Source organism: Onychomys torridus, chromosome 18 (genome assembly GCF_903995425.1).
Source record: "Onychomys torridus chromosome 18, mOncTor1.1, whole genome shotgun sequence".
Lineage (NCBI taxonomy): Eukaryota > Metazoa > Chordata > Mammalia > Rodentia > Cricetidae > Onychomys > Onychomys torridus.
This window is the reverse complement of record NC_050460.1, coordinates 49086637-49112035: the sequence shown is the minus strand read 5'-3', so window position 1 is coordinate 49112035 and position 25399 is coordinate 49086637. Positions and strand designations below refer to the sequence as shown.

Below are 25399 nucleotides of genomic sequence, written 5' to 3'. Positions count from 1 at the left end.
TGCCAACCTCTAGAACTCTTCCTCTCCTTGGCCTTGTAACAATCCAAGCAAGCCACGAATCCACACTTGCGGCAGACCCAGTGGACATTAAACAATGTCGCTTCACATGCGTCACACATCTCCCTGACGCCTCGGACTGCTCTTTTCCAGGCAATTTTGGCTGAAATACAGAGAAAGCAGCAATTTAAATGCTCTGTTTGGCTGAAATACAGCAAAAATAAAGATGTGACAATAAATCAAGGATGTCGATAGCTACCTTGATGTAAAATCAAGAGTAGATGCTTGCTTCTCTATGGCACAGCTTCTCACTATGCAGCTGCCATATTCTCATGCTGGCCACAAACTAACTCTGCCCCTGCTTCCACTTCCTTAGGTACGGAGATTATACACCCAAAGCAGATTTTTTGATAATGAGCACAATTCTTGAGAAGACCCAGAAAGAATCCTAAGTAAATATTAAAATGGCTGGCTTACATCCAAAACAGGGTTTCTACCATGTGTATAGTAAGTACAGCATGGTTGGTGGGATCTATGGTCTCCACCATTAGATAGCAAGCAATTATAGCCCTCTCTTCTTCAGTTATGACACAAAAATAAAATGTTTCTAATTATTGACATATATACTTTGGCAAATAATCCACTGATTTCAGGGGAAAAGATAGAGAAAAAAGTGAACATGAGAGCACATGCCACACTAGTGCTAACCGGCGCTAAGTACTTGACATTCAACAGAATCAATGTCATTACTTTGTCAACAAATATGAGGTGGTTAACTTTTCCGTTTTACAGCCCTAATATTTGAAGACATTATCCATAAAAAAGTAATAAATTGAGATTCGAATGTAAAAAACTGTGATAGATTATATACACATACACATCAAATGATACTGCACAATTTTTCATGTAAAGACATTTTGTCATACTAGTTCATGTTGTTATGAAAACATCAATTTCATGAATAATCCATTGAATTTCAAAGGGGAATTATCTGCATCTCAAGTATGTAAGAGGTGGCATTATCACAGCTCAAATCCAATTAGATAGGATGAGGGACTTACAGATTAAACAAAATACACAGAGAATTCCTTTTTTTTTTTTTGGTTTTTCGAGACAGGGTTTCTCTGTGTAGCTTTGTGCCTTTCCTGGAACTCGCTCTGGAGACCAGGCTGGCCTCAAACTCACAATGATCCGCCTGCCTCTGCCTCCCGGGTGCTAGGATTAAAGGCGTGCGCCACCACCACCCGGCCACAGAGAGAATTCTTTAAAGGAAATTTGTAGAGTGCATGTTATAGTAACTTCCTTACCATCCTTTTTCACCCAGGACAAAGCTGTTTTTTCAGATGTTACTAACTGACAGAACTTATCACCTATAATATCCAAGATATATTTAGAAGTTTCAACGTCTATTTCATCATCTTCATAATTTTCATGTGTCCATAAACTCATGGCTTCATCATCATATTGGTCAGGAGAAGAGAAACCATCTATCCTGACCACTCCATTCTTACTAAATGATAATCTGCAACAGTAAAGCATAAAACCATTAGATACTAGCATTAGAAATAACTTTAATGCTCCTACTACATTATAACATGTGATAAGATAGGTTCTCATACATACTTAAGTTATTAATCAACTTACATGCCTCAGGCATTATCTAGTAGCATGATAAGTAGCACTGAGTTCACATTATTTCAAGAAGTAAAGATTGGGGATCAAAAGCTCAAAGGTACAGCAATTACCCAGCATGCACAAGGCCCTGACTTCCAACCTTCAATAGGACAACACCAACCATCTATGATTAGGAAATTACAGTCAGCTGTTAACTACTGGGAACACGATCCAAGTATTATATGAGTAAGACAGCTAATATGTCTGCCCAATGTTATCAAAGCAGTACGGTTATTTTTTTATTTTTTATTTTTTAATTTTTTTGCTTCCTCTTTCCCACTCACCAAACACTACAACACTGTAACCTAGCCTGGCCTTGAATTGGTACCAATTCTCCTCTGTAAGCTTAATGAGTTCTGGAATTACAAGCATGTACCACAATGCCTGACGTGTTATTTTACAACTATCCTTCCTTAGTCTAAAACTGAGAAAGTTAAAAATGTTTTTAATCACCTTGAGATTTTTAGTTTTATCGCTGTGCCCAACTTTTTATTTTGATGAGATGTTTAGTTTTTGGAGACAGGGTCTCATGGCCCAGGCTAACTTCAAACTTGCTATCCACCTTGAACTTCTAAGTCCCTGTTCCCCTTCTCTTTTAAAACTAAGATAGTCCTCTGATAAGGAGCACTGATTTTAGGCTGTCTGAATTGTCTTCAGCCAGCTTTGTCTTCATCAGAATATTTCTTTCTGTCTAACCCAAAGTTTTGTCATCTTCCTCAAAACTCCTCCCTTGATACCATTGGACTATCTTCACCAACTGCATGAGCACCACTTTCTGTAACTTAACTTCTTCCTACAGTAGCCTGCCTTATCTTGAGGGACTGCTGCCCACAGACTCTTAAGAGAATGTATGCCTTTGGTTTTGTTTTTTGAGATAGGGTTTCTCTACATAGCCCAGGCTGGCCAGAAAAATCACAAAAATCAGCCTGCCTCTGATACATGTGTGGAACTACAGTAAAAACTATGTGCACACCACCTTCTCTTTATTTTTTCTTAAGTACCCACACATTTCCAAATCAAACAGCTTAGCTGTAATCCGTGACAGGTTATAAACTTCCCAGAGGCACCAAGGACAAAAGGTAGTATTCAAGAACAACAGATTCTAGAATAGGAGTCTTCACTGGTGGGGTCACCTAGGTGCCCCCCCCCCAAGGTCTCTCTGTGTAGCTTTGGTGCCTGTCCTGGATCTTGCTCTGTAGCCCAGGCTGGCCTGGAACTCACAGAGATCTGCCTAGCTCTGCCTCCTGAGTGCTGGGATTAGAGGTGCGCACCACCGCCTGGCAGCACCTAGTTTTTTTTTTTGTTTTGTAATCAAGTCTATGAATGGGTTTTTACACTCAAGGTACTTAGCAGTATTTATGTTAAGTTAATAAATATCTGTAAATGATTTTTATATTTTACTATAAAACTTGTGAACTATGACAGTATACATTAGCTACAATAATTAAGTGTATATTTAACAAAAATAGTATTTAAAAAAAAAGTATGACCATTCCTATGTAACAAGACAATGACATGTTTTCATAGCCAAGATGTTTTTATTAACTGCATTTAGACAATAAGGTTTACTTAAGTAATATGTTAAACTGTTTTGGCAAAAGCAAATACCTTTTTAAGAAATTTTAAAATCAAGAACTGGGTATTGTCTTGCCATTTTTAGGAAACAAATGCTAATATTTCTGATTAAGGAAGAAGTCATCTTTCAGAAGGAAGTTCCGCGAACAGAAGGAATTGAGTAACAATGTGCAGAGGCTCTTTGTCAGCAGCTGGCACAGCACAGCAGAGTTAGTGCTGTGGAGACACAGCCCTCAGATCCAGGAGGGCCTCTCGAATACCAGTACCATTTCTAAGACTCAATAACCCCACGCTGTCCCTTCAGATGTTCTGACTTACCTTCTGAAGTAGTAGAATCTACAGAACACCGGAGAGTGAGTCGGCTCCTCTCCTTTCTTACTGCGAACGAGCCTGCACTCCCGGCACTTCTGTAAATTGGGGCCTATCTCACAGCAGGAGTCATCCTGCAGAAAGGCCTCCCCACTCTGCTTCAGCTTCTTGACTTTCCGCCAGTCCTTCAGCACTGAACGAGGAATGCCAGCTGTGACGAGGAAGGACAGGATTAGCAGGATTAGGTTGTACAGAAAGAAAGGACAGATGACAGTTACATGATGGACAGCTGCTAAGTCTACAGAACTCTTTCTTTACCTGCTTACCCATTCTAACCAGACAGGAAAGGAAAGTACATCCTCTGGTGAAATGAAATCTTTAAACAAAACAGGAGAATCATTCACACGATGTACGCATTTAGCTTAAAATAAACCTGTAGCCAAGTATGGAGGTATATGCCTTTAATCCCAGCGCTTGAGAAGCGGAGGCAGAAGGAGGAGCAAGCACATGTTCACAGCCAGCCTGGGAGATCTAGTGAGTGTCTCAAAAAACACTACCATCACCAAAAAACAGTCACCACCTCTTACCTGTGACAAGGACATCATGTTTGACATCAATATATTGATGGCAACAGTATCTTTTACAAAAATAAAGGGTTTTGAAGAAAGGGAGGAAAAGCTCACAACATGAATTGGGATGTATTTGTTGATGGGAATAATTAAAAAACAAAATGAACACACAAAGCAATCAAACTGGTCCCCGTTAGGAGTATCTCAAAAGCGCAGGTATGAAGGCAGTCTTTGTAAACATGAGAAAGCCTTTCTCAAGTGTAGAAGAAAAAACAAAACAATCTCTCAAATGGACTACAGTCTAACATTTGAAGGTAAAAGATTTATTTCCAACATTCAGTACCACTGTTCTTGATTACTAACATGAACTAACAAGTAAAGGATGTTAGTAAACAATCAGTCATCTGTGTAACAGGAGCAACCTACAGACCAGGAGAATCCACAAAGTTCACACACAACTGTAATTCCACCTATAAAAATCTAAAAGATACACAATTAAGAGCAAGCTTTTTTGTTGCCACCAGCTGTATTTAACCCTGTCTGTATTAACTGATGTACAGGCCACTATTTGTAACTGAAGAATAAGTATTTCCTATCCTTGTTTTCCAATCCATTTCGACTATGTCAGAGACAGATACAACTATTCTTTTGAAACCAAAAAAACTGGGAAGAAAGAAAATGAGACATACATAAATACATGCTAACCTTTGATTTTTCACATGCCAACACCATAAATGTATTTTTGGATACAGAGATTAATTCAGAGTGTAGGTGAGTCACAGATTATATACATCAATAAATATATTGTAAATACTCAAATTTGTTGACAATTTCAGCTCATAAAGTAAATTTATGTAAAAATTATTTGGGAAAGGCAGCCAAATTCCAACTGAAAAGGCAGAAGATATGGAGATATGCCAAAACAATAAGCAAAGCAAAAATACTGTAGCTTCCTATAAAATGTACTAAGAAACATTCTATGTGTATGGGTATTTAAAATATATTATTAATTATAAAACATTTTCATTTTAATAGTTAATGATAATTAAATTAATTATAATTAAAAGTATACATGTATGATATTGTAACAATCATATATGTAATCCTCTAAGATGCAAACCCAACTAATTCTTTAAGGTGACCAAGACTAATAACAACTGCCTTATAATGGGGAGAACAATTAAATAATGGGGAGAAAAATGTCAAATTTCATTCAAGAAGTAGATGTTAAAATTCTTTGACTTGTGAAAATGTCCTACATTAAATAATTTTTCTAGATGGTGCAGAAGCAAATCAATACTACTCTTACTTAATAAACTATGTTAATAGTCAATATTAATAGAATTTTCAAACATATGGGAGTTAAAGTACCTGAGCTGAAGCTAAGTATCTGTCCCCAAGTAAGGAGTTTTACTAGGCATTACAAAGTGGGTAGTGGGCTCTCATTCTGCCACTATCTTAGAATATCACTTGGAAACAGGCATACTCACTATCAGTAAGAAAAGAGAATATACATCCATTTGAAAATCATTTTATGAACTTAACTTCAAAAGTGCTTTCGAATTGTTGAAGCTATTTTCTGGAAGGTTAAAAAATCTGAACACCCAACATCAAAAGAAATATGGATTAAAACAATTGCTGACCACCAAACTTCCTGAGAATTAGTTTAGGGGGAATAAGGAGAAACACGAGAAAGAAAAGGTAACATTATAGTGTGTGTGTGTGTATATATATATATATATATATATATATATATATATATATATATAATGATATCAAATACTAGGCCAGTCTCTCTCTGCTCCCAGTGTCCTTGGACTGCAGCTGCCAGTGTGTCTCTAGCTCAGCGCGTCTTTTCCACGATTCCTCCTCCTCTTTGCTCCACTTCACTCTGCCTTGGATCCCACACTCATGTGGGAAAACCTCACTCTGACAAGACACAGATAAGGGGCTTCACGCACCCGAGCACTTATGAGAGAGCACTGCTTGAACATCCACACTGTTACAGATGTTTCCTGTATGTAGGTGATCACACAGGCAGAGTGAAACTATTACGTGCTTTCTGAATTTTGCAACTAGTCTACAAAGAAATAAGCAAACTGAGGAAAATTACTTCAAAAGACACACAGAAACATTCTGTAATGCCTATTACTGGTAAGTAGTCTTTACTTTGTCCAGCTGTAGTCACAAAGAAAAATGAAACTCTGGCCAGTTCTAAGTGTTTATTTATTGTGGAAGCATTTATTGGAATAATCACAGGAAAATCACAAGTTACTATTTTTAACTTTACCAATTATTACCAATGGGAATTTCCATAAGCTTACAACTTTGCTTCGTGGTAAGGATAGGATGGGAGCACATTCACACTACTACTATTGTGTCTACAGGTAAGTAAGAATTATTTCTAACTAAATCATGTCATAGCTAAGGAGTTTATTATATTATAAGAGTACATCTTTGTAGCATAATAATCAAAGCTATATTGTGACATTTCTAGGAAAACATCAAACATTATGAGCAATTCCTAAATTACATATTGAATGGCATGTATCACCTACAAAAAATGCCAGGAAAAACATCTCTTAAAAATAGAGAGCTAAGTCTCCTCTCTTTTCCTGTTGCAGGGGCATACAGGAAGTGCACAAATGAAGTTTCAGAACAAGACCTAAGAAAGGATCACTGGTGCTGGGACACTCAGCTGGCCTGTCTGAGATGAGCCAGCGTCTGTACTCACCACTGCTACTGGTCTGCAGCTTCAGTTTACTTCTCTCCTTGGCACTCCTGCTGAGAACGCCATTGGGCTTCAAGTCTTCCTCAGCCTCGCCCCTCCTTTTCTGCAGGTCGTTCTGCTTCTTCTTATACGTTGGCTTAGGCTGCCGTTTAGTCCTTTGCTCTGACTTGCTCTCACTTTCATCTGAGTCTCCACTTTCAGAGCCAGATTCGTAAGTTCTTTTGGCTTTTCTCCTACAGGCTTTATCATCTCGTCCATACTTCTCTCCTGTGACTCTGCTGTCGGCACTATTCTGTATATCATTAGATGTAGAAGCTATTAAATTGACAGAACAAGGCTTAATAATTTCTGACACTGAACTCCCTGAATTTTCCATTTTGTTAGTATTTTTATCTTCCTCTGAATGTCTGGTGAGCCAGGCCTTCTTCAGCTTAGTGTGGTAGTTGGGCTGACTGGTCTGGGCTGCTGGCCCATTTCCTACAGAGATTGCTTTGTTACTTGCACAAATCATGGAGCTATCCAGGGGAAGAGAGGCTGCTGCTGTCTGATTTCTCACAGTATTAAGTTCAGCCTCACTGACATTACTATTTTTATACTGAGCTGCAGCCAATGCTGCCTTGTGCTTTTTTAAATGAATAAAATCAGTTGTGCCTGAGAAGCCAGAGCTAGGCTGAACACCACTTCCTGTCTTACTACAGGCCATAGTGGCTGGCTCCGTGGTGCTGACTCTGCATTCCTTTGTTTGTGCCACTGCCTGACTGACACTTTTGGAAGAAGTACATTCTAAGGACGTAGAGGCCAAAATGGTATTTGATAAAGAATAAACTGCTTCTGAACCACCAAAGCTGGAAACACTGGTGGTAGTGGCAGCAGATGTGAACACATCTGTTTTGGTATTACAGACAACATTTACAGCAGACATGACTGAAACAGGAACACTACCCTGGGATATAGCTTCGGCATTGTTTTCAGATTTCACATGAGCATTTTCTAAATTCACATTAGGTAGAATGACTCTTCCAGTCTCCCCAGCTTCTGGTTTGAGGTAATCTGTTTTACTTGCCCCAGATGAAGATCTTTCACAAACTCTATCTTTGGAAGCTAATGGTACAGATGGCAGACTATCAACTTTTGTACTAGAAGGTGGACGGACAATGACAGATGCCACAGCACCCTGTGACTTTCCACTACTTTTTTCCACAGGCCACTCAGCTTTCTCCTTGCTGAGGTTGTTAGACTTCCACATTTCTGTTATACTCTGATCAGAAGAACTCTTATAATTTGCCTGGGAGTCTTTTGGCTCAGGAATTAGAGTTGGCGGCTTCTGGGATTCTTGAACTTTGATGCCAGCATTCACTGGCATCACTGGGGTCAGAGTTGGAGGGGAAAGGCTACTATAGCTACTTTCCTTTCTTTCCAAACTGTGATGGATTGGTGGGTGGAATACTGGTGCCCTATGCAAAGCAGGCATACTGCGCAGTGCATTTGTAGAAGAGACGGTCAGGTGGGTAGGACTTCTACAATCACTTCTGAAAGTTGTTACTGAGTGAGATGCAATCTGATGCGGAAGATGGTCTGGTATCTTGCCTACTAAACTTTCACCTTCTGGTTGGTGTTTGATCAAAGGTGGAGGCTTTGAAAGAGATGATATATATGAAAGAGATTGCGGATTGGCTGCTGCAGAAAGGTTATTATTCTGTTTTTCAGTGTAAATATTTGAAACTTCTTTGGATGGATATGATCTTGGTGGTTCGTTGACCACACTATTAGATAATGTAGTGAAATAGTTACTTTGGGGCAAACTCTGAGGAACCGAGTGCTTCATCTTATAAAGCTCTGACATTGAGCGTTCTATGTCTTTATCTTGTTTGATGACATGGCTTTTAGGACTAGAAGATGATGGTGCTACTCTGGAGTAATTCTCTCTTTCAACCTCAGGCCCCTTGATTTTGGTTGTAAATGGGGCAACATCAATACTTTCTTGAAGGATCCGACGATGTTCCTCCTTATATTTGTTCAATCTTTCTCCAGTCTCCTGAGATGGCCTCGGACCCACAAAATGCCTATGCAAGTGACAATCCTTTCCTCCTTGTGACCTATTAAGATCCAGGTCACTTTTCACTGATGTGGAAGCATTACATCGCAATGGTTCCATGAAAGCTTTCCTCTCCAATTCTCTACAAAGAAAGTACACAAAGATTTTATACAAAACACAAGAAGGATTTTATGAAATGTTATTCTATTATAAAAGTAAACAGCTTTGTTCAGTCTCTAAAACTGGAAGATGCACCAGTATGACAAGAGTAGAGCCATCTTTAGTGCTTAATTCTTTGATTACTTAGAAGGCAGAGGCAGGACGATTGCATGGGTTTGATAGCAGACTGACTCAACCCACCAAACCACAACGAAAAGTGTATCTTCAAAGTCTAGTTCTGATGCCAATTTAAATAAACTACTTAAAAAGTGCATTGAGAAAAATCATGAAAGTCAAAGGTATTTTGTATGTTTTAAACACTGGTGAACTTACTCTTTGTGGTGATCGACTAAAGTTTTTGCCACTGGTGGACTGGAATGCACTGTAATTTTATGAGGTCGATGAGGTTCTGCACTGGAAGGTCTGACAGGAATGTGACTAAGTAATCCAATACTATCTGATGAGGTCACAGGAGTGGGTTGATGTAACCAAGGACTGGGAGAATTCTATTTAAAAAAACAAAAACAAAAAGCCTAGATTTTAGTTATTTTTTTAAAAAAAAAAAAAAAAGCTAACTTCTTGAGCTGAGTTTGCTGTCATGTACTTAATCCCAGTACTACTCAGTTTTATAGCAAGACTTCTGACCACGGTATTTTTTATTAAGCCGGACTTTTGAAAATGAATCTGATGAGAAATATTCAATTCTTTAACCAACATTAATCACACAAACTTCCCATATTCTATTGAAAACTAATTAGCATTAAAATACTAATTTCTAGAACTATTCCTTCACTAAAAGCAGATCTTCAATCAGACCTAATTTTATGACTTCCTATGATCCCAATACCAGAAGAATTTGCTGCTCACAGCAAAATCAGAATGTTAGCCTTTAATCCCAGCACTCGGGAGGCAGAGGCAGGCAGATCTCTGTGAGTTTGAGGCCAGCCTGGTCTACAGAGTGAGTTCCAGGAAAGGCACAAAGCTACACAGAGAAATCCTGTCACAAAAAACAAAACAAAATAAAACAAAAACAAAAACAAAAAGTTAGCCCTAAAACATTATTCTACTAGCAGAAATTATAATCAAGTTTGTCTGTCAATTTTTCCCATATAACAATTAACTTTCTAAGAGTTTATGCACAACTCCCAAATCATTATATTTAAGGCCTAAATGTGTTCCACTGTATTCTATAAGCCAGATACCAACAGGCCACTAACGTTGGAGAGTGGAAGCATAACACAGTTATGTTTTCCACAACAATATGTTGCCTATCTATTAAGTTAGTATTTATATGGTGACAGTGACATATACATTATACCCCATACATGTGATTACATGTTTAAAAACTGTTTTCAATACTGTTACTCAATATAACTCAAGAGTATGCTTTGTAAATCTGTTATCGGGATTGAGTCATATACTAGGAAAATTCAAACCACCTTTATTTTGACTAAAAGGAATAACTCTTGTAACTCACAACAATAATGTAAGAGTAGCATGTATCATAAAGATAGCTTAATGGTAAGTTATAGCTCTAAACCTCATAAAGGAATAATGCACAATGATGCACAGAAAAAAAAACACTTAAATATAAAATGATACAGAAGGTCATAGTTACCTAAGTCTCAGAAGTCTTGAGTAACAGTAATTTATGGCGATGATGAAAGCTTTTGCCTTATGAAGTACCAGTTAAAATGATTGCCTAATCTAGTGGCTTCTGTTTACATTGTCTGATCACCTTGATCACAAACATGAGGTTAAGAGATCTTTCTTTTGTTATTTTAATTTACATTTTTGCATTATAATTTTACATAAATAAATAAAAACCTGACTAGCATAAAACATTTTATGGTTGTATAAACAGTCTGTTAAGTCCTTGGATCATCTCCTTTACAGAGTTTGGAATTTATGAAAGGAGATTCGAATCCATTTGCAACCTCTTGGATTCTGTGTTCTCTAACCTACCTTTGTGGAGTTCCAACTATATTTTTCCACATTCACACATTCACACACACACAGGGTACATGGCACACACGGCACACACACACACACACTGGGTACATGGCGCGCGCACACACACACACACACACACACACACACACACACACACACACACACACACACGGTACATGGCTCACCAGGCTTGCTTTAAATTCTGGTGAAGTAAAAAATGTGGTTAGTGATCTTGACTTAGATTATGTAACTTCTACATCTCAATAGGATTTAACTGATACATGATCAATGGCACATGATCAAAAAATGCAAATAGAATCAAGACCTCATTACAGATACAAAATCAAGAGAGGTATACCTGTGATTATGGAAGCACAACTCTAGAACTAAAATCTTACCAATACTAAATGTGCCAGGGTTGGGGCAGAACAAAATTCTAACAATCACTGTTAATTTTATTAAAGGAACCCAAAGCTCATACAAAGGCAAACTAAAGGGGAGTTACTTAGAATAAATACCTTTCAAAATTATTACAAGAAATATCTTTCAAAATTATTAGATTGCCATCTGCTTAGTTGGTGTCCCTCATTTATCATCAACCATTATTAATTTTGGATAAATGACCTTAGTGACTTCATTACTACCACCTAAAATTACAACAGCTTTTCTAACAAATTTCTGGCACCATAACAACCATACCTGCATCTACTGTCATTTCCAGTACAGTGCTAAATATACACAATATTATTCCTGAAATAAATGAGAAATCCAGTAGCACTGGTTTCCAAATCATCACTCCCAACATATTATGCATGTTGCCCAAAACAGCATGGAAAATATAAAGTTTATCCTATCTTCATGGAAACACTCTTTTAAAAAGCTAAATAGTGAAAATAACTCAAATGTCCACTGACAAAGAATGGTAAAAAAAATGTGGCAGGCTCAGTGGTAGAGCCCTTGACTAGCATGGATAAGACTCCAACACGAATGAATGAATGCTTGCCTACCTGTACACATGAAATAAAATAGAATGCAGCCTTTATAAAGGCTTTATAAAGGCCATCTGCATGTAGCAGAAACAAAGCAACATCCATAGTAAATTGTCCTGAACTCCACTTGATGGCTCACTATCTAACATATACAGGGTGGATGGGTGGACGGCAAATAATGAATGAATGAATGAATGAATGAATGAATGAATGAATGAATTTAGAAGACTAAAAAACACAACACTACATTCCTGAAAATGATAAAAATGATAACTTTAGTGCTGCTTTTACTGTAAGCAAGGAGGTATTTAAAGCAGTCCTGAGGGAACACTTATAAAGTACGCTGGGTAGCACAAAGGCTAAGGTTGCTTCATGGAAGGAGTTTAATAGTACTATCTATTCCTTTACTTTTTTATTATGTGGCATTGCTATTAGTGCACAGTTATTTGCTGGTGAAAGCACATGGCATGAAACAGTCTGAGTCCTATCCCACCACCATGTCCAATGTTATGTATTGGCAGCTTTGTCAAATACTTTGAATGGCCTTAAAGCATGCAAGGCACTTAAAAATTCATACTTTGAAATAGCCAATGAACATAATCCAAGGGCTAAAGTAATATCATTTCAAGACAAAATTTACTTATATGTATTTAAAAAAAAAACTTAATAATCACACACAAATTTTAAGCCTGTACCTTCATATATATCAAAAATCAGTCTAACAGATACTATGATCTATGAAAGTTAAGTCTGGTGAGGTTATTAACGTTCTGCAAGACAACCAATTGAAAATCAGTTAACAGTATTACAGTACCTATAGAGGTTAATTAACAAATACATGTTGCTCAGGGGCAAATAACAGTGTCACTTACCCTCCTTAATGAAGCTTCGGCATTAACTGCATTTTCTGGGTGAACCCACTTAGAAGAAGGCAGACCAAGTCCTGAGTATGCATGTGTTCCATTTGGATATTGCCAAATAATTGGATAGAGTCCAAGCTGACTATATGAAGAAGGATGGGCTTGTCCAAGAAGGTGAGGTGACTGGTGTGGCAACAACTGTTGCTGCTGCTGGTGCGCTAGTGCTAACTGGCTCAAGCTGCTGGCATGAGCACTCTCCAGGCGTGGGTGCCCACCAAGTAAGGAGGCAGGAGGCACTCCAGGTAACACAGTGGGAAGTAAATGAGGGTGGTGGACAGAATGGTGTGGACCACTAGTGAGAGGGTGAGTGGTAAGGGTAGGTAATGGGGTTTGACTAGATGACCCAGCTAGTAAGTGGGATCCTGGCGTTAAGGCAGGGTGATGGGTACCTGGGTTTAAACAGGTTCTATGGGATGAGGAATGAATAGGGAAAGGATGCTGGCTCAAAAAAGGTGAAATGTGATTAGCTCCTGTTTCTGATCCAATAAGAGCAGGATCCCTATAAACTGTGAAGTGCTCATTTTTGTCAATGATTAGAGGGCTCTTCGTAGTTTCTAGTGCACTACCTCGAGTAGGAACTGGGTGGAAAGTACACCTGGATAACTCATGTTCTATTTTACTTGCCAGCCTTCTCTCACCAATAGCCTGACTATTAACGTAAGCAGCCTTAGACTTTACAGAGTCAGGAGAATGAGTAATCTTGGCTTTAACAACTTCAGGTGAAGAACTGGATTTTGTCTTCTGAGTATCTACTGAAGTAGTTAGTTTAGATTTTATAGTTTCTGGGGGTGGACTTCTCTTATGCAGCTGATCCTCTGTGACAGACACTGTACTTAATGAAGACATGTAAGAGACGTAGTGATTTCTCTCTTTATCCACATCTCGGTGATCATTTCCTGAAGAAGTATTTATAATACTTGATTGAGTTAAATCCACCTTCACAACATCATTGACCCAGCTCTGGTCAGAATCTGGCTTTGTTGTTTCTAGGTATTTAGCATTTGAATGTTTAGAATCACTAACATTAGGATCCATGTTCTCAAGTGTCTGGAGGCCAAAAGTATTTGAATTTTCCTGAGCCACCCTCTCTGAATGAGTGTCATTTTTGATATCCACAACACATTTGGGTGTTGGGGTTCTGGATACTAACTTGTCCTTTGGTAATAAGTCCACTGTGTGTTTGTTTTCCATATTGCATTCTTGAAGAACTGAATCATTAGGATTATGGTCAGCAACTAGGGCCTGTTCTGATGAACGGAGAGTCATTTTTTCTTGAAGGTGGCCATCCATGGACTTGAGCTTCTCACCATTTTCATGGTTTCTATCTTCCTGCATTCGATCCCAGGGAGGCTGAGCATCTACTAAGGTCTCTTCTCCCACCTTCTCAGCAACCTGGGATTTTCCCTCTTCTCCATTGAGCTTTGAAGTGATTGTATTTTTCAGCTCATACTCCGGGGTTTGCTCAGAGGAATTATCACTCGCTCTCTGACTTGCATTCTCTGAGTCACCACTCTCGGAAGCGTCTGAAACATTGTCAGTCCGAAACCTTTTCACGTTAAGTTTCTTTTCATCCTCCTCAGGGCTCCTTCTTTTATTTACCACATGCTTGTTTTTACCTTTAGGATTCTCTGTACAATGAGAAAGATAATAGTTTTATCTTTCATGATCAATGAGCATACTTTAACGAATTTTTATTTATGAGCATGCCCTTCAAAAATAAAGCCAGGCATGGTGACACATGCCTTGAATACTAGCACTCATCATACAGATCTCTGTGAGCTTGAGACTAGCCTGGTCAGTGAGTTACAAGACAGCCAGGGATGTGCAGTGAGACCCTGTCCATCTCTCTCTCAAAATCAATTTTGAAAAAGTGGATCCTACCTCCTCGTGCTATGTAATCACATTTTTCTTCCTTCATCTTCTCATCATCAGGAGTACTGCTGTCTGAACCCTTCCTCTTGTTAGGACGAGCATTTCTTTGTTGCTGTTGCTGGTGTGTGTTTTGTTTTGGTACAGCAGCTTGAGAGTTCATTGCTGGTCTGGGACTATTTGCTTGAGCACGTGTATAATGACCCTAAAAATAAATCAACAGTGATTATATTACTATTTGATGCTGAGTAGTCTAAGGAAAAGTATTTTGTAAAACTGCATTACTAGTAACATACATACGTGAACAGTGTTGATATTATGACTGGCACGAGACCTGCGTCGTGATGTAATGCCAATATTTTCACCTTTTAACAAAGAGTGAACGACATCATCTAGAAAGGTCATTTGAACCATAGAAGGATCGACATTCTGTGGTTCTAGTACCTAATCCACGACACAAAACAAACATTAAATCTAACAAACTGATCAGCATAACATTAGTACAATTTCTTTACTAGCTGAACTATTTACAAATCTATTTGGGAATTTAAATTTGTAAGATACCACCTGCTTACATAACCAACTTTAATTACAAAGGATAAAATTACCTTTTCCCTTTTATATTCACCATAATTCTTAAAAGGAATTCATCAACAATGAAATGTGATGTTAGAACTATGTGTTTTAAAAATGTACAAGAAACTATTTGGGAAATATTTATTATTGGAGAGAAGAAAAAACTGGAGTTTTAAGAAAGTTAAGTTTTAATTTAGGGGGGAAAAAGGCTAATCAATTAGGGACCGATTTTTTTCAGTAATGAAATAAATGTGAAATCACCATCACTTCCTGACCTAAAGTAGCTTCTATGTAACATCAGATACATTTAAATTTATTAGGGTTATATTATTAGAAACTCTATATAGTGTCTACTACCTTGTAAAAATATCCTTTTCAAAGGATTACTTGAGAGGCTAGGGTTGGGGGTTAGGAGTAACATGCACTCAGCACACGCAAGGTGTGTTTAGTATGTGCAAAGCCCTGGGTTTAATCCCCAGCACCAAAATTGCAATTATTTACCTGATCATTCATAACGATCATGGTGCGGGTGAAGAGATCATGATGAGTAATTATGCCAGTAAACCACTGGGTGGCAGAATCTTGTCTATATACTCTCACTCTGTATCCATTTAAAGAATAAGGACCTTAAAAAACAACAAAAACAAAAACAAAAACAAAAACAAAACACAAGGGATATCTTAAATGAAGACACTTCCCATTTAGGTATACATAGGAATTACCTTTTAAAAGCAATAATGCTCTGTGACAGATGAGTTAGAACTTGTCAGTTTTAAAAATGTCTTAGAAGACAAGTATCTTTTATCTCAGAATGAGACTCATTATAGACACTGCTACACAAAGAATATTTTTGCAATCACAAACACAATGTAAAGCCATAGTGGGCTAGAATACAGTAAGGATGTAAAACTAGTTAGCCATTTTTGGGGAAATGAGTTCATGTCTGAAATGGGAAAATAATTTATAATTTGATTAATGGGACAGCTAAGAGAGCCTGAATTGTAAAGCACAACAACAGTCTTATATCCCACACTGAACACAATCTGCAGTCAGCCAAAGATAAATAGGGATTATTAATACTTTACTCTTCTCTTCCGAAGGATGCAAGTAAACAAAAAATTATTTATAAAAACTTGACATGGTTGTATCAAAGTATAAAGTACAGTACATTGGTGTAGTAAAAATGAACAAACACATGATATAACCACAACTGAATTTTTCTGGATCTCTGGATTTTAAAAATATTTTTTAAATCTCTTTAAATGACATTATTAAACACATGGAATTTGGAACTTCCCTTTTTGCATCTGTAGTAAGAAACTGTCCCTCAACCCACCCCAGGATAACAACAGTATGGTAGCTTCATTAAAAAAAAAAAAAAAAAGATAGAACAAAAGTGATGACTACTGGACATGACATGATTAGCAGAGACCTGATAGTCGTTGGGTAGGAGACAGTTTATGTTGAAAGTCTCCATGAGGAAAGCTTAAAGAGTACTTTACACTAAGAATTGGTTAATACCTAGATGATCTGTTGTTGTACATAAGAACAGTAAACAAAAGTTACATCTTCAAGAGCACTGCTTATTAATACTTAATGACATGAATGTTTGTTTTGTTTCTTTATTTTTGAGACAGCATCACACTATGCAGTGCTTGCTGTACTGGAATTTAATATGTAGATGAGGTTGGCCTCAAACTCACTCCAAAGTGGTGGAATTAAAGACTAGCATGAGTTCCAAAGACTGAGATAATTATGGGAACTTAACAACTAAACTGCATTCTTTGCATTCAACAGAACATCAACAGTTCAAGACATTAAGTCTTAATTTTAAAACAATTTCATCAAAACTTATATCTACTATATGATTTTTCTGCTATTCAAACAAATTACCAGGAATTATAAAGCAGTTCTGTCAATAGACAACCCTATAACTTACTAAACAGAGAAAACAGAACTGAAGCTGTATTGTGATAAATGCTGTAGAAAGTACACACACACTTATCAGATACCAACAGCATTCTTCAAAAGAGATCAATTATGACTGGGCAGCACTACACTGCAAACAATGCTTCTTTTTCCAGGAAGAACACACCTTGAACATTCCACATTATGAAAATTCTCTATCAATAAAATAACTATGAAGCTACAATTCCATGTATAATAAATCAGTGAAATTAAGAACTTCATCAAAATGTTTATGGTTTGCCAATTATTCTCTAGCAGACTACATACAATTAAAACTATTAGATTATACAAAACTGAGCAATCAAAAAGAAAATAAGTTGGCTCAGTTTCAAAAATGATGTGTAACTTCAAAATAGATACCTTGCATAAAAATCTCCTGAACCTTCTGTTCCTTCACCCAGACTTTCACTTCTGCATGCAACTGTGGATTGTCCCTGAGTACGGGCTTTAGGCTGTCAATGTCGTCCTGAAATTATAAATAAAAAGAAAAGGGTCCATCACACTTTGCCAACAATAGTACTATAAATTACTGTCTTCTATATTCTAAGCATATTAGCAAATTCCTTAATATAAAAGCATCAACTCATAAGCTAGTTTCCTTAGCAACTACAACAATACAGCATAAGAAATTATTCTGTAGTGAGATTTGATCCTTGACAATTACTACCATATTCAAAAGTGGCACCAAACAACAAAATATTGGAACCATAAATCTTGTTACTAAGAAATGTCTGAAGTTCAAATGTCTATCAATTCCCTTATTTATAAGGCAGTTACTAATATCTGCCATTTACCTTGATAGGCTTTTATAAAATAATGATACTTTTTCCCTAAAATATCCAATTCTTGCGGTAATGGTGGTATGCACGTACAATTGCAGTACCCAAAAGAAGGCAAGAGGTTAAAAAGTTTAAATAAAGCTAGCCAGAGCTACCTAAGAGACACAAGTTTCAGAAGCAAGCACAAGCCAGCCACAGTGACTCACACAATTCTAACACTTAGAAGGCTGAGGTAAAAGGAACAGCTCCAAGGTCCAGGCGACTCCGGTCTGCAGAGTTGAGTATGAGGAAAGGATGCAGAAAGGAGAGAAAAGGGGAAAGGGGAAACTGAAGAGGGGCTAGGCAACTAAGAGCACTTGTTGCTCTTGCAGAAGATGCAGTTTTGACTCCCAGCACTGACGTGGCGGCTTGCAACCACTTGTAACTATAGTCCCAGGGGATTCAAAGCCCCCTTCTGACATTCCATAGCATAAGGAATGCACGACAGAGACAGACAGACACACACACACACACACACACACTATAATTTTTTAAAAACCTACAATACTTTTAAAACCTTTTAAAGACATGAACTATATAATTACCTATATAGAAGATTTTTATTTTTGCTAATGTAATATATATTCATTTTTTTCCCAAAAGCTAGTCACTCGGTTACAGAAGGAATAGCACTCCCGGTAACCACCCCCTCTTTCTATAAGCCACATCCTGTTTAAGTCAGTTATAACCCCTAGCAAATGACAAGTGGACGAGTTCAATTCAGTGATGTTCCCTTACGAAGAGGAGTGGAAGTTACTGCTGTCACCTTGACAGAGGATTTCCCGGAGAGTGGCTTCTGGGCATGCCTGTGGGCAATTCTCTTAATTGCATTAACAGAGAAGGGAAAAATCTGCTCCTTGTGGGTGGCACCATACAACTGTCTGGATCTTAGATTGTATAAAATGAATAAAGTCTCATATACCCGTTGTCCTATATTCCTGATTATGAAAGTGATATGAACAGCTGTCTCAAGCTCCTGGCATGTTGGCTTACCTGCCATGAAATAGGAGCAGTATTAAGCCCCTTTCCCACAAGTTAATTTTGCCAGGGCCTTGGATCCCAGCAACAAGAAAGTGAAGTAAGACAGAGACAGAAAATATGGGAACGGGCTGTGACGATATCACAGTGTATATCACAGCGGCAGAACGTTTTTCTAGCATGCCAACCGCAAACCCTAAGTGATGGCTCATCCATAGACCGAGGAAATGGAGGCAGGAGAACTGCACTGTGTTGTGCAATGTGAGCTTCAAGTGCTGCATTCATTGAAGTCTGTGAAGCTGTGCTACTGTGCCTGTCTAAAACATCTCATTGGTCTAATGAAGAGCTGAACAGCCAATAACTAGACAGGAGAGATAAATAAGAGATATATTAAAAAAAAAAGAAAAGGAAAAGGAGGACACCAGTATTATCCACCCAGCTTCCCAGCCAGCAATGGAGTAAGTAAGATATTAAGAAAGACAAAATAGAGAAACGTAAAACTTCAGATGCAAAAGATAGACAGGATAATTTAAAAGTTAAGAAAAGCTGGCTAGAAATACTAAGAATATGTCTGTGTATTTTTTGGGGAGCTGGGTGGTGGGCCCCCAAAGAACAAAAAGTAAAAAACTACAGCATTGAGTTCTAAGACAGCCTGGTTTACAGTGAGCTCAGGGAAGCCTGGGATTGAGTAAAACTTCCAAAAACAGTATACAAGGTATTTAATCTAGTAGTGTAAGAGTCACTAAGTCCTAGTACTTGAGAGGCAGAGTCGAGAGTATCTCTTTGATTTCAAGGGCAGTGTGGATTACACATTGAGCAGATGTTTTCTAACTTCTAAAGTCTCAGGCTTGTAGTACTACCTTTCTCTGAGATTAAAATTAGTTGCCTACATTGTAGAAAGTAAACTAGGCCACTGTGGAGCATTTGCTTCCCATTTTGTGTGTATGTGTATATCTGTATATGTGTTTTGCATGCATGTCTATTTGTGCACCACAAATGGGTCGGGTGCCCGCAAACATCACAAGAGGGCATTGGGTACCCGAGACTAGAAACAGACAGATGTATGCTGCCATGGAGGTGCTAGGGATTGAACCCAAATCCTCTGAAAGAACAGCTAGTGCTTTTAACTGCTGAGCCATCTCTGCAGCCCTTGATTCCCATTTTTATAATTAGGAGATTTTTTTACACACACAACACATTTACTATTGAAGAAACCGTTGTGTTCAATTTTTTTATTTACTTCTTCAACTTTACTACCATTCAACTATTTATTTGACAAATCACTGTCCACAAAAGAAAGGCATGTTACTATAAACTTTATTTAATAAAGTAAAAAAGGATCAAACTACAGTATTCTCAGTTTCCAATGAATATTTTGAATTATTCGCTTAGCTAACTTTGATATTTTGGCTTGGATAGGAGATTCTGATCTAAAGCTCTCTCCAAAGTGTTAACAGAACAATCATAGTGTTTAATGGAATTCCAGTCATGACGGAAATAGCATCACTGCCTACTTGTAAAAAACAACTTAAACTCTACTTGTACACAACAAACATTTCTACTCCCAAACATTGTACTACTGGTGCTGGAAAAAAAAAAAAAAAATCACACAAATAACACAAAACCAAACTTTAAACTCAATGGAAAATGGAAAAGACAAAACTTCACACCATGATGAAATGAAAACATAACAACTGAACAAAATAGTAATGATAAAAATGCAAACACTTTAATTTTCTATCATAGGCCAGAATTTTTATCTAGAAAATAAGATATTCCCACAAAGGAAAAGCTGCTCCATTTGTCTTGCCAGGCCTGGTCATGCATGCAGTTAGTCCAAGCAATTGAGAGGCAGAGGCAAGGGGATGTCTGTGAATTTGAGGCCAGTTTAATCTATACTGAGTTCCAGGTCAGGCAGAGGCAGGCCTATCTCAAAAACCAAGCAAACAAAGATAACCCACTGTATCTTGGCTGAAAAGATCACAAAAGCATTCTTTTACATCATTATTTTTCCAAGCTGAAAAACTACTAAACCACACTCAAAATCAAAGTATTGGTCTGCACAGCTTTTTTGATCACAGGAGTTTTTATACAACAGATGGCATATACAAACTTTTGCCTTTATCATGGCAACTCATCCTCAATATATCATTGCAGCATCAAATAATGTCTCCATTTTACAGATGGCAAAACTAAGGCACATAGAATGAGGAGATTTGCCAACAGTTATGACCTGAGGTCATCTGGCTCACAAGGCTGGCTTCAGTTGCCATAGCACTACCTACCCTCTTTTTCTGTCTTGGGGTAGGACCCTAGGACTGACAACAATATAAATAAAGTGCTCTACCACGAAACTATTACTCCAGCCCTACTGACTTCCTTAAATATGTTCTTGCTTTGGAAAGTCTTTAGTAACGTGTGTGTGTGTGTGTGTGTGTGTGTGTGTGTGTGTGTGTGTGTATGCATGCATGAGAACCTCTATGCCACAGCAGACATGGAGAAGTCCAAGGACAACTTGTGGGGTGCCAGTTCCCTCCCTCCACAATATGAAGCAAACACAGACCACCAGGCTGTTCTATCCTTCTGGCCCTATAAAGTCTTTATACATAATAAAAGTGTAATAGATATGTAAAGCATAATGTATTTAATAGGCAACCAAATTACATTTTTTTAAACATTTGTGTATGTGTGTGTCCAAGTGGATGTCAGGGGACAACCTGAGGGAATGAGTTCTCTCTTTCTACCGTGGATTGGTCTAGGGAATCAAACGTGCATTATAAGGCATGGTAGATGGCACCCAACTTTATCCTCTGAGTCATCTTGTAGGTCCATAGATAAATTAACTTTGCTATGCTTTTACATGTTTTCTGACAGGTTTTTTAAAATATAGATTTAAGATTTTAATACTTAGTTTTTATTTAAGTGTACAGGCTGTTTTGTCTGCATGTATGCCTATGTACCTGGTGAGTTCAATGCCTGCAGAGGCCAGAAAAAAGCATCAGACCCCCTGGAACTGGAGTTCCAGACGCGTGGGTGCTGAGAATTGAACCCAGGTCCTCTGTGCAATGCCTGCAGAGGCCAGAAAAAAGCATCAGATCCCTGGAACTGGAGTTACAGACATGTGGGTGCTGAAAATTGAACCCAGGTCCTCTGGAAGAGCAGCCAGTGTCTTAACCACTGAATCACCTCCCCACCCCATGTTTTCTCTATTTTGTAATGACCACATGTTGTTTTTATGAGAAAAAATAAAGAGCAAAATTTTGATGTCAAAGGGGGCTCATACTAACTGACTTTATTGTAAAATATCATCAGAAGAAACTTTAAAGCATTTAGCTAAAAAAAAAAAAAAAAGAAAAGAAAAAAGAAAAAATCTTTAAAAACTAAAATGGATCTATTACAGAGAACAATGACCTAGTTTACAAATTTTGTTGATGAAACCCTTTAAAACACCCCTTGTGTATCACTGGCACTTCCCTTACGATAAAAACTACTTACCTTTAAAACTTCCAGTAAACCCATTGTTGAAGTGCTTGCTTAGAAAGCATGGATTCTAACTGTAGCACCAACAAAACAACTATCAAAAAGACCCACAAGGGTAGGATTGATGGTTTATCAGGTAAGAAGAACCCTTGCTATTCCCAGCACCTGCATCTAATAAATAGCTTACGATTGCCTGTAACTCAAGCACCAGGGAATTTAAAACTCTCCTCCAACCTCCAAAGGCATGTACACAATAATAAATAACAATATAAATCATATATGCTCACAGTAAAGAACAAAATAAACAAAAATCATAGAGTTTGAAGAACCATAAAAATTATTTTATTGATATAATAAAAATTATACTGGATACAATTGAAATAAAGTTCTTATAAAACCACACTGCTAGTCACAAAAATAATTTTAACTTTGTAGCATTTTAAAAGCAATGTTTACTTTTAATGTTTAAGTGGTAAAATGTAAAACTAAGCCAGAGGAATTCTATTTTTTTGGGACCAATTAACTGATTTTTAATATGAATCATTTTCTTGTATATTTGACAATAAACTTCAGAAGGAGTTAAATCTAGAGCCTCACAATAGTCTAAGGATGCATCTACTAGTAAAATACATCCTCAGTCTTTCAAAGATAAAGTTTGTAAAACAACAAGAAAATATATACACACTTTAAATAACTGATTTTTAACTTTCCAAACACTAGGCAAACTTCACAGTTGGCATGGTGTGTCAAATAGGATATTAGAGGGTAAGGTACCTTATTTCACCAATATTACAACTTAACAAAAAAGGCTGGGTGAGGGTATGTACATTTAGTGCAAGGCCCTGGCTTCTGATCATGATCGATCGATCTCTCTCTCTCTCTCTCTCTCTCTCTCTCTCTCTCTCTCTCTCTCTCTCTCACACACACACACACACACACCATCAATATATAAAAATATAGTCAATCTCCAATTATCAACAGAAAGCTTACTTGAAGTTCCCTGGTCTGATAACCCATCACTTTCATAAAGCTTACATACACATATTGCTTTCCTGAGAAAGGGCTCTAAGATACTTGGCTGAGCCTTGCCGATGACTCTAACTCCCAGCAAAGCCATGAACTTAGCTTAGCACTATGGACTGCTCATGTATCACTCTAAATTCACCCTAGATGAATACTTTCATCTCCACATAGTGTAAAAGGAGCTTCTTAAACTGAAAGTGATTCATGGCACCAACCAATTTCCAGTCTTTACAGATTGCTATTTTGACACCCACCCCACTATTCGACACAGAGAAAGTACTGTCTAAAAGTGTTCTAAAAACAAAATAAGCACCATAGAGACAGACTGGCAGGTAGAGGTTTGCCATCAAGCCTGACAACCTGAACTGACATGGCAGAAGGAGAAGCAGCTCTCCTACGTTGTCCTCTGACCTCCACAAGCTGACTCTGGTATATGGGAGTGTGTCTCACCCAAGGATAATCTCAGGGGGTGGGAGTAGGGTCTGCCAGGGATTGAATCTAGGGCCACCCTCATGCAGCTAAGTATGTGCTAAGATTGAACACCATTCCAGACAGTTAATCTCAGTTAATCCTAGCAGTAACTGTGATAATTATTCATTCTGTTTCACAGAAAAAAAAAAAAAAAAAAAAGATCACACATTTTAAGTTACTGCCCCCAAACTGTCCAGTTGCAAAGTAAATCAGTTGAGGGATCTCTATTTTTCCTTTAATGATTTATGTGCTTGTAGAATCAAAATTCTGAAAGCTCTCTGCTGGGTCTCAATTTATCAGTAACATGGCTTTATAAAATGGAGGAAATTCTAAGCTAATTAATTTATCAATAAAATTATAATTTGTCAAAGATAATTTATCAAAACCCTCAACAATTTTAAGATTAATATTCAAATCTTACTAAAACAAAACAACTAAATAGCCCTATTTCCCTGTTCAATGATATTTTCCTTCAAAGAGATCAGCAACAATGGGTGTGGTGGCACATGCCTTTATTTCCATCATTTAGGAGGCAGAGGCATGCAGATCTCTATGATTTGGAGGCCAGCCTACCTACATAGAGAGTTCTAGACTAGCCAGGGCTACAGAGTGACACCCTATTTTGAAAATAAAGAAAGGCAGGGAGGCAGGCAAGAAGTACAAATAATCCAGGGGGGGGGGGGTTGTTTTGATTTTTTTTTTCTGGGTTTTTTTGTTGTTGTTTTTAGCTCATCTTCAGAATGAAATCCTTTGATAAAATTTTAAAGAAGTATGATACTGCTGCATTTTGACAATTTGTCAAGTAAGCATTAGTAATAAGGTCTTCCCTTCTAGGTTATCAGAGTAAACCACGGTATTATAAAAATTAAAGCTAAGGCAGTAGCACCGGTACAGGCCTTTAATCCCACGACTCTGGGAGGCAGATGTATCTCTGTGAGTTTGATGCTACCCTAGGTCTACATAGTGAGTTCTAGGACAAGAAGAGCTGCATTAAAGAGAGATCCTGTCTTAAAAAAAAAAAAAAAACTATTTAAAGAAAAATGTGTTTCTTTCTAAAGGAAGGAAACAATAATATTCTTTTTGATATGTTAAATAATACTGATGAACTTTTTTTAAAAGGCCAGTGGTGGCACACACCTTTGATCCCAGCACTAGGGAGGCAGAGGCAGGCAGATCTCTGAGTTTGGCCATGCCTGCAGATTGGGTTCCAGGATAGTCAGGGCTACTGTGTGTGTGGTGATGGTGGTGGTTGTGAAGCATCTAGGAGGCTATTTTCTTTCAAGTCATCTATTAACAGATATTGAA

General features: G+C 37.7%; 1 protein-coding gene across 1 annotated transcript in view; it reads right to left on the bottom strand.

The window, feature by feature from the left end:
* Jmjd1c (jumonji domain containing 1C) overlaps window positions 1-25399 on the bottom strand; it is a 168977-nt gene that overhangs the window by 23457 nt on the left and 120121 nt on the right. Inside the window, exons 5-14 of the mRNA XM_036167652.1 lie at window positions 17685-17790; window positions 15858-15982; window positions 15081-15224; window positions 14793-14985; window positions 12864-14539; window positions 9383-9555; window positions 6859-9032; window positions 3565-3766; window positions 1305-1519; window positions 8-160 (exon numbers count right to left, since the gene is read on the bottom strand). Coding sequence (XP_036023545.1) covers window positions 8-160; window positions 1305-1519; window positions 3565-3766; window positions 6859-9032; window positions 9383-9555; window positions 12864-14539; window positions 14793-14985; window positions 15081-15224; window positions 15858-15982; window positions 17685-17691 — 5062 coding nt within the window. The 5' untranslated portion in view covers window positions 17692-17790. The remainder of the gene's footprint in view (window positions 1-7; window positions 161-1304; window positions 1520-3564; window positions 3767-6858; window positions 9033-9382; window positions 9556-12863; window positions 14540-14792; window positions 14986-15080; window positions 15225-15857; window positions 15983-17684; window positions 17791-25399) is intronic.